Source organism: Nuphar pumila, chromosome 11 (assembly GCF_984573655.1).
Source record: "Nuphar pumila chromosome 11, dmNupPumi1.hap1.1, whole genome shotgun sequence".
NCBI lineage: Eukaryota > Viridiplantae > Streptophyta > Magnoliopsida > Nymphaeales > Nymphaeaceae > Nuphar > Nuphar pumila.
Window position 1 is genome coordinate 91109268 of NC_143259.1, and position 10214 is coordinate 91119481.

At 41.5% G+C, this 10214-nt stretch overlaps 2 protein-coding genes across 2 annotated transcripts; both read left to right on the forward strand.

Moving 5' to 3' along the window:
• Positions 1–954: 954 nt before the first annotated feature.
• LOC149822489 (Protein kinase superfamily protein) lies at positions 955–6048 on the forward strand. Its single transcript, XM_089980292.1, has 5 exons — positions 955–1362; positions 1950–2085; positions 4206–4339; positions 4748–4871; positions 5576–6048. Exons 1-5 carry the CDS (start codon positions 955–957, stop codon positions 6046–6048), a joined length of 1275 nt encoding a protein of 424 aa, XP_089836418.1.
• Positions 6049–6105: 57 nt separating this feature from the next.
• LOC149822490 (uncharacterized) lies at positions 6106–8173 on the forward strand. Its single transcript, XM_089980293.1, has 3 exons — positions 6106–6138; positions 6180–6244; positions 6964–8173. Exons 1-3 carry the CDS (start codon positions 6106–6108, stop codon positions 8171–8173), a joined length of 1308 nt encoding a protein of 435 aa, XP_089836419.1.
• The last annotated feature ends 2041 nt before the right edge of the window (positions 8174–10214 follow it).

The window sequence follows — 10214 nt, forward strand, 5'->3', positions numbered from 1 at the left end:
GGTGCAAGAAGAGAAATGTAACTTAAGTGCACGCCATAGTCACAAATACCGGCCATTTTTTTTTAATATCGTGATTTTATTGTGAGATTTTGAAAAACTAACATAATCTCGAGAAAAATGTGATATTTCAAAATATCACCAATTTTTGAAAATATCAATTCTTTTATCACAATATTTTCATGTTATCTTCACATTTTTATATTTTTTGCCTATATTTTTCTACATACTTTATCTTATACATACATATATATATATATACATATATATATATATATATATTAAAATTTTAAATATACCAATACTTTTCGAGATTTTCCTAAGGAAAATAAATTTTACAGATTATCATGATATTTTCCTTTGTCAAGAAAATCGATAATTAGATTTATGACAATGGAATACACACGCATCCAGACGGGTGCATGCTAGCATATCGGTAATCAAGTACACTTTCTTCTTTTTATTATATTTCAGGTGACGTCACATGGATATGTATACAAACATGGATGTGATATGGATTCGAGACATGAGTACATGATATGATTTTTATACAAGGTCAAACACAGTGATGACACATATTTCTTAAATTTAATCTATAACTTTTGATCTTTTTTATTATGAAAATATACTAAAACATTATACATAGTGTCTCTGCATGCCTTGTCATGTCTTCTAGACACGCTATCATCGTGTCCATATGACATAGGATTCTCAAAGTATTAGGAGGTCATAAAAGTCATCTTATGAACAAATGAAATATAAAAAGGCTAAAAGAAATATCAATGATTCTTTAAAGGAAGGGAAGAAAACACGAGGTAGTGGAGTGGTTAGGAGAAAGCAGTATTGAGATGAGAGAATTCTACATAAGAAAGTTGGCTAACATGCTCATTGAGCTCGTCTTGGAGGCTTTTCTGTTTCTTGGTTTTCTCTCTTTTCTTGTTTTCTTGGGTTTTTAGAATGGCCAAGAGTTGGAGACCTTTGGCCACTAAGTGCTGCCCGGCCGGCGACATGACTGTGATCAGGAGCCTGAGCCTGAGCCGGTGCAGGCCAACTAAGTCCGAATTCGTGAAGAAGGTCGTGGAGTTGTCGTCTTTTGGGCGACTCTCTTTCTCCGATCTTAGTAGCTCGTCGTCAACCCGTTTCGGTGACGAGTTATCGTTCGGATCGGGCCTCTACGCCTTCCAACTGAGCGAACTCCGGGCCATCACTCAGAACTTCTGCAGCAGCTTCTTGTTGGGGGAAGGAGGGTTCGGGACGGTCCACAAGGGCTACGTTGATAGCAACCTACGCCCAGCCTTGAAGGCTCAGGCAGTGGCTGTCAAACTGTTGGACGTTGAAGGACTTCAGGGTCACCGAGAATGGCTGGTAAGAAATTTTCCTGTTTCCCAAGGGCTGGCATGAAATTATTATTATTATTTTTTTGGTTTTCTTCATAAATATCCAAACCCAATCCTGTGGTCAGATTTAGTAATAAAGAAAAAAGTCCAATTAACTATTTGGGTCAGTGTTATAAGGTCTAATAAGCATATGGCCCCACTTTCACGGTTTCCATATGAGATGCGTGATAGGAATTGAATATAACCGGTGATTGATCAGGCAGAGCCAGTGTGGCTAGGTCTCCTTTTCTGGGGTGCGGTTTCTCAGTGTAAATAAAAAGAAAAGATGCAGCTTCTTGTAAAAGAATCTATATGTTGATATTAGCTGTTTAATTGATGTGTCTGTATGGCTAAGATTAATCCATATCTAGGTGAGAATGTGGACTAATCATAGCTGTTGGTTGGATGGCTAAGATTCAGCGTAAACGTAGGATGAAACTCATCATATATACCAGGTGTTGTACAGATTGCAGTGAAAGAATTGTTATCATGTAATCTCATCTTTTTTTTCATAAATTTTGATGGATCTCATCATATGTTAGTTTCATTTTTTTTTTCATTATTTTTGTATCGAAGGCAGAGGTGATATTTCTGGGGCAGCTAAGGCATCCTCATCTTGTAAAACTGATCGGCTACTGTTGTGAAGATGAAGAAAGGCTTTTGGTGTATGAGTTCATGCCTCGAGGCAGTTTGGAGAACCATCTTTTCAAGAGTAACATTTCTATATATCTCTCTCTCTCTCTCTCTCTCTCTTCTTGCATGCTGCTTGATTTTGAACATGGATTCAGTGATGAGGGCAATCACCTTTTTGATGTGACAGTGCCTTTCATAGACTAACACATGTTTCCTTCTTGAAAGTGGTTAATAACATTGCCATTATTGAACGACATCAATTTTTTTTTTATGAGTAACACTCCAAAACCCTAGATGGGACCTCACAACCACCTTGCCTTAGACTGATGAAAAGAGAGAAAATAACAAGTTAGACAGAGATAATTTTCAATTATGAATCACTCATCTGGCTAGTGAGTTTTGTAGACCCAAAGTTAATTAGGTGCAGCAGCACACTCAAAGTATGCAAATATGATTGCACACGGCACGGCCCCGAAGTTTGGGTGGGCTCGCGTGGGCACTTTCAGATGAAGTAGCTCCGTTCTGTGATCTGACTTCACGAACACATTTTCCATGTATGATTGTCGACCGCATTTACGGACTTGAAGTTGAGACGGGCCGTGGGTACGGATAGCTAGCTATACTTTTAAGTAGGGGACACTTATTTATAAAAAGGCTGAATACTGGATCCAATTGTTTCGTTGTATTTATGCTAGAAAAGAAAATTCCTTTCAAGAACTAGATAATGTGACCTAAGTAAAGCATTAGAGCTTCAATCCCTAGGATTAGGTAAAGAAACATAGTAAATGGACTTGATGGAAATATAATAGAAAAAATGATATAATTACCAGAAAATATAAAAAGAAAAAAGAAAACTGGTTCATGCTGATTTTCTATAAATCGGTGAATTGCAATTTAATTCGAATCAATTGATTGAGGTCGATTAGATTTGGTTTTGACAACATTAATTATTTCATCTTCAAGTGTTTGAAGGGCACATATTTCCATTTTAGTTAAACTGATAGAGTGAGGGAGCAAAGCGAGCGAGCCCTAAAGATTAAACTCAATAGGAAGCCCTAAAATATTAGCATCTTTTAATCTTTTAACAAAAGTCTCAATTTAGCTTTAATTCCGAGAATCAACAAATAAAAATTATAATTATATATTCTGGTTGGCATGGACAAAAAAAAAAGAGTGAATCTTTTAAAAATTACCACTAAATTTTATATCTATGTTGCCACTAGGTTTCAATCAATGTAGTTGAAATCGGTTCACTTGGTGGATCAGTTTCTTAAAAAAAACCAAAGAATCAAATCGAATAATTTTTGAATTGGAATATCTAAAAATTATTTTTCTATTCCAACATTCAGAAAAAATAAAAAAAAGAAACAGAATTTTGTATATATATATATATATATATATATATATATATATATATATATATATATATATATATATGAAAAGATAACAAAATAATAGATGCCAATATAAAATTAAAAAACATTCATAACAATGATATTTTTAAAAGAATGTTCATAAAGTAGCAGCACAACCCATTAAAGAAAATGCATGTTACACTTTACACGTTTATTTATTTTTTTTAATCAGAACCAGTTTAATGAAAATTCGACTGATTTGGCCAATTCAGGTGATTTGGGCCAAAATCAGAAAATTTTGGAGGGGGTGAACCGACCCCTGTTTTTGAATCGTCTCTCCCCCATCACCGGCGGCATATTGTCTAGTCTCTGGTTGGTAAAACCCTTGAGGTCCTCTTACTACTGGTTAGAGTGTATACCGAGCTTTGCCTTTGCAGCAAAGGACACTGCTCATTACCTTTTTTTTTTCTCGAAGAAACTACCCAAGGCGCAGAGACCTAGCGGCGCTGGTTCAGCCTGCAGTAATTACAATCACTGTCCTGTCAGCGTAAAACTCCAAGGGCTTACTCTTCGATCCCAGGAAGTCACCAAGCTTCGGTGCTTACGCAGAGTGTGACGTCCATGGGATTTGAACCTAGACTACCCGTGACAAACGATCTGACACTGCCCATTACTTCTCACTGTAGCATCCATTCATAAAACTCATCTGTAATTGCATTTGCTCCTCTTTTTTTTTTTTCTCAAAAGTTGGTGCAGTTACCGTTTAAATCTATTATATAATTGCATACTGTGCTTTCATTTTTCTAATGGGCCGAAGGTACACAATTTCGGTTATTACTCGTAGGACATTCGGCATTGGCTTGGGGAACAAGACTGAAGATTGCAATTGGAGCGGCCAAAGGTCTTGCCTTCCTGCACGGCGCTGTGACTCCTGTCATTTATCGCGATTTTAAAACCTCCAACATCTTGCTCGACTCCGTAAGCTTGTACACTTGTTGTCCATCTCTCTCTCTCTCTCTCTCTCTTTTCTTTGGCATCTTTCCATTCTAAAAGATGGTTTCAAGTGAGACACTAAGTACATGTTTCCACATTCAGCAAAATGGGTCAGATTCACAAGAAAAAATTGTAAAATTTGGCTGCCCTTCATCCAAACCAGAGTTACAGGAAGCGAAGAAGCACGCTTCCAAAGCTCCTACTTTCAAGACTCACAACTCTAATCCAATCTGACATAACTTTTCCATCTATTTTAAGATCCTGAAAACCAGACCCGTTTGCATCCCTAATGTGAAAACCTAACCAGTTTAATCATTAATGGCCTCTGAAGCTTGCAGTTAGCTTCCCACAGGACACACACCATGTTATTTATTTTTTCTCCTGTGTTGGCAGGACTTCACAGCAAAGCTATCGGATTTCGGCCTGGCGACGATGGGACCTGAAGGGGAAGAAACCCACGTCTCCACGCGCGTCATGGGTACTCAGGGTTACGCTGCTCCCGAGTATGTAATGACCGGTAAGGATGAGCAAAACCAATGTTGTCAGTATCGGAATTGGACCTGAACCGTTTGGCCAACTGTTTAGGTGAATCCACTGATACGGATTCTCAAGTGAATCGTTATTAATCTGCCAAAAAGTAATTTTAAAAAAATATTATGTGTCAATCAGAACATTGCACGTGTTAAAGTCATTAAAATAATAGCTCAAATTTTAATTTTAAGTTATTTTTTACATTTATTAAAAAATAACCGATTCTTTTTCAGTCTCGTATCGATTTTCTGGCGATACGAATACGTATCAGCCGATTCAGGCTGATACTGACAACACTGAGCAAAACATTTATGAACACCCCCCCACTACTTTTCTACTGCTAGAGCAGTTACCATCGCATCGTGTATAATCAATCGTCAGTTACATTCAATATCCACCACACATCTCACTTGAAAACAGTCGCAAATATGTGAGCAACTATCAAGTGAGATGTGCGGTGTCGATGGTATGTATGTAACCAATAATTTGGTTCTGTACAATATGATCATAATAATGAGCAATCGCATTGCACACTTTAGTGTGCCGTCTGCACCCAATTTTTTTATTGGGGCCAGGCCAAGGTGGTCAGGTGCAGTGGCACGCTCAAAGTATGCAATGTGATTGCACCTGGATCATTCATAACTGCTGCTGTGTAGTTTCAAATCATAACCAGCCTTGTGCCACATCCAGGGCACCTAACCACAAGGAGCGACGTGTACAGCTTTGGAGTTGTGCTGCTGGAGTTACTGACAGGGAGAAGATCGATGGACAAAACCAAGCCCAAGAGAGAACAAAACCTGGTGGACTGGGTTAAGCCATACCTGACCAGCGGCAGGAAGGTGGGTTACATCATGGACCCGAAGCTGGCAGGGCAGTACTCAGTCAAGGGTGCCAGGGAGGCTGCGGCGCTGGCACTGAGGTGTGTGAGCTCGAACCTGAAGGATCGGCCGTGCATGACGACCGTGGTCGAGACCCTGGAGTCGCTGCAGAACCTCAAAGACATGGCGGCCTTCCACAGCGCACGGCCGCCGGCAACCATTCCATCGGCTGAGAGTAAGGCCAATGGCAAAGTAATTAAGAGAGAGAATTGTGGTGTTTTAGCTCCACGGAACCAGTCCCCCATTGCTGGTAATGGAGAGCAAGCGATGGTTGCTTGCTCTTAGACTTAGTGAGCCTGTTATGAGCTAAGTTGCCACGGTTTTTTTTTTTTAAATCTAATGATGAGTGGCTTAGTGATCCCTGTTTCTAGACAGGTTCTTTGTAGATATGGTGTTACATTTTTATTGCTTTATAGCATGATGAGATATGTTTAAAAGAACAAGTTAATGTATATAATTGGATGCAGCAATTCCTTATTAGGTGAAGTTATTCATATTATTTACATGCAATGAAAATGGATTCAACAACACAATGACTAAAATCCCAAAAAGGCTTCATCAGGTTATTCCCATATATGGAGGGCATAATTTGAAAATACCCAAATTTATCATGATGTTTTCATACAGTGATAAAATTCTCCTGATATTGTCATAAGATGATAAAGTATAGTTAAAATAGTGAGATTTTTTTAAAAGATTGCCTATTTTTCAAAACCATCATGATTTTATTGTGGTCAGTGCTAAGCCCATTTGGTGCTAAATGGGTTATGCGGTTCCGGCCCGATCGATTTACTAAGAATCCACACATGGATGGTGTGTTTTTTGATGAAAAAAAAATGATGTTTGGAGTCTCAAATATTTTGGACCGTTAATTTTTTGAACTTTATAAAAAACTCACCCAGGAGTCAAAAGCTTCCAGAGCTGATCTCTATAAAATTCGATCACATTTGTACGGTCAGAATTTAAAAAAAAAATACAAAAATCAGATAAACCTATTTAGCACTAAATGGGTTTAGCACCGACCCATTACTAGTCTTTTTAATATTTTTGTAATTTTCAAGTTTTATATTCTCTAAGCAATTTTAAGGCTTATTTAGCCCGATATTTTCCCGAGATCTTTCAACAAAGAGTTACTCTCGAGGAAACAAGAAACTTATGAACGACGCAAGAAAACCCTTCACGTCCCCATTTTTAAACAAGAATTACACACACCACCCGCCATTTCAACCTCTCTCTCTCCTCATTCTTGGCCATCATCGTCTCCCTCTCGTTCCTCCGCCCGGAGGGCTCCGCCACCCCGAACTCCGCCGTCACTGCCGTCACTGCCGCCACCACCGTCCTCCGCTCTCACGGATACACGGCCTTCGCCGGAGCCATCGATGCCGCGGCCGGAGCAGGACTCCTTCCCAAATTCACCGGCACCGTCTTCGCCCCTGCAGACGCCAACTTCGCCAGAAAGCCCACGTTCGGCGGCCCGCCACCCACCAGCCTCCTCCTCTACCACACTATCACCCAACCCCTCGGCTACAACGATCTCGCCTCCCTCCCGGTGGGCACCGGCCTGCGGACCTTCCTCGGTCTCCGGTGCGCCTTCCTCTGCAGAACTCCGGCCGGCGAACTCTGCCTCTCCCCCACCAAGAACCCGACCCCCCCGTTCGTCAGGATCCGACAGCCTAATCTCTACTCCGACCGCGACCTGACCGTCCACGGCATTGACGGCGTCCTCAACCCCGCCGACGCCTCCGGCTGCGCCACTGCAGCGGAACTCCGACTTTCGCCGACGATCTTTCCGGCGGCGTACCTCGACCACGCGATCCGCACGCTGAGGGGCATCGGGTTCGCGAACCTCGCGGCGGCGATGACGGCCAGCTGGGCGGAGCTGACGTGGCTTCCGGGAATGACGGTCTTCTCGCCGAACGATACCGATATTCGAACCGGATCTTCCGGTTCTTGGTTCGAGTTCCGGTACCACGCGGTGCCGCACCGGTTCCTCTTGCCGGACCTGGCCCGTCTCCCTCCCGGTACGCGGATCGATACGCTGCTCGAGGGCGAGTCGATCGCCGTGGGATCGGATCTCGGGGACGTCACCGTCGACGGCGTCTTGATCCGGCCGCCGGAGGTCTACCACAACGCCTGGATGTCCGTCATGGCCATACCGACGCCGCTGCGGGTTCCGGTTGCCGGAGATCAAGAACCCGACAGGGTTTCCGACGGCGCCACCGGAGAGCTCGGCCGGGTGGGGACCACCGCACCGGAGTTTAGTTGGCCGGTTTGGGCCAGATGGCAGCCCTACGACGGGACCCTGGACTCCTGTGGGGCCCACTCAACACAAGGCGGTGCAAGAGGCGGAGGGTTCGAAGGAACGGCCGGCGGAATGCCTGTGCCTGCGCCTGCACCGGCGGCGTCCTGAGGCATCTTTACAAGGCTCTCTTCCCTCTTTCTTCCTTTCTAGAAGTTTCTGTCTTCTTGTTCAGGGATATCTGCCCCAATTGAACATGAGGGTTTTACTAGCTAGGTGATGAGAGGGTTTTTTCTTGGAGTATCCAAAAAAAAAAAATATATATATATATATATATATAGTGTTGTTTTTTTCTTTTTCTAAAAACATTTGCATTAAAGCCTAAGTTGCCTTATTTAAAACATACTCTGCACAATGAGCTTCAATCATCATTTCTCTTCCCAATACAATTGAAACTAAGGATGTCAACGGGCCTTGTTTGGTTCGGATCCAGGTGAAATCAGACTTGGCCCAGATTTTCGGGTAGGGTATCAGGTCCAGGGATAAATTTAATCAGATCCACCGTAAGAACTACATGAACCACACTCAGGCTGTACCTGGTAAAATAAATTTTTTTATATCGTTTTTACATGGTCTTAACCGGAACTCAGGTCAGGGCCTGGTCTGGTACAAAATTTCACAAACTATACCTGGATCCATGTATTAATCAGACCTTTGAGTCTTAATCTGGTCTTCTTATTGATCACCATACCTGGTCCCTATAGGGTTTGGTATGGGTCGGGTCTGGATAAACCCAACCCATTGACACCCCTAATTGAAACATACAAAACTCCCAAGCCTTCGAACCATTTCAGGCACTAGCTGAGGCTGAATGATCGATAGTCACCCTTGAATAGCTCCTAAAAAAATTAAGAAGCAACTAGGAGAAAAAATTGGTTGAAAGTTCGAGAAAACAAAGACTGATGGTTGCTCATCGCCAAGATGAACGGCACCTAGAAGCCCATGAAACAATAGGTGCTTTGACTAAATAGGAAATTTACATTGCATTGTTCATCCAGAAATAAATGAACAACATTTAAAATGTGATAGTTTTTGGGTCTCATTCATTTTGGATATCTAAGATTTCTTAGATGATGTTCAATACAAGGTTCATTAAACCTGATCTGCTCTTGTAGAAAAGAGAGAGAGCTTGAATTTATATCAGGGGTGGCAAAATCTGACCCGACCCACCAACCCGCTTCTTAGCCGGGTTAGGGTTTGGCTTAAACAGGTTCGTGTTGTAAACGGGTTGACCCGCCTAACCCGTTTATTAAACGGGTCGTGTTCGTGTTAGGGGTATGCCAACCCGTTTAATAAATGGGTTAGGCGGGGATGATTAAATCCGCAACCCATTTGTAATCCAAACTGATAATCGTGTCAACCTGTTCTAAATATACACAACACTTTTAAATATTTAAAACCCGCCTTGCAGAGGTGACAAGACTTCAGAGCAATAACATTAAATATGAGAGAGAGAAAGAGGTGAAAAGTTAATCAGTAGACTCCCGCTACCGAGGTGACAAGACTTGAGAGCAATAACATTAAATGTTCTCATCTGAAAAAAGCATTAATTTTTTTAACATCAAATCAAGCTAAAAATATAACTCTTTTTAATTTCTTCTTACTTAAAATAACTCCCCCTTCTTATTTCTTGCTTGCAACATCTTTTAACGAAGAGATATAATCTTGTCGTATTGACCCGACCCGTTTATTAAACGAGTTAACCTTGTCATGTCGGGCTACCCGTTTAATAAATGGGTCATGTTCGTGTTTGCCACATCCGACCCGTTTAATAAACGGGTCATGTTTGTGTTTGTGTTGAGGTATTCTGACCCGCCAACCCGACCCGATTGCCACCCCTAATTTATATAGACCCAAGCTCAATGATTAAGAAACAGTGCAGAACGGTTGGGACACCAAGAAAAGGTCACTTTGTCATGCAGAGTCAATTGTTCAAAGCCATTCAAGACCAATCAAAACTGACCCTTATCAAGGTGAAATGTGTTTTAATATTAAATATGAATGGGTGCTAATCCTCAATGAATTGAGATGTGATTGCGAGCTTTAAGCAGGTGATTAGGCACCACAACACACTAAAAGTATGCAATTACATTGCACCTGAACAGTGGTGGAACTAAAAATCTAAATTAGGATGTCTACAAATGTAAAATGA

Excerpts from the sequence above, each read along its gene's own strand:
- LOC149822490 (XM_089980293.1), top strand. The coding sequence starts at position 6,106 with ATGAGTGGCTTAGTGATCCCTGTTTCTAGACAG. Across the intron at positions 6,139-6,179 it reads TGATCCCTGTTTCTAGACAG|CATGATGAGATATGTTTAAA; the intron begins GTTCTTTGTAGA and ends ATTGCTTTATAG. Across the intron at positions 6,245-6,963 it reads ATGCAGCAATTCCTTATTAG|AATTACACACACCACCCGCC; the intron begins GTGAAGTTATTC and ends TTTTTAAACAAG.
- LOC149822489 (XM_089980292.1), top strand. The coding sequence starts at position 955 with ATGGCCAAGAGTTGGAGACCTTTGGCCACTAAGTGCTGCCCGGCCGGC. Across the intron at positions 2,086-4,205 it reads GGAGAACCATCTTTTCAAGA|GACATTCGGCATTGGCTTGG; the intron begins GTAACATTTCTA and ends TATTACTCGTAG. Across the intron at positions 4,872-5,575 it reads TCCCGAGTATGTAATGACCG|GGCACCTAACCACAAGGAGC; the intron begins GTAAGGATGAGC and ends TGCCACATCCAG.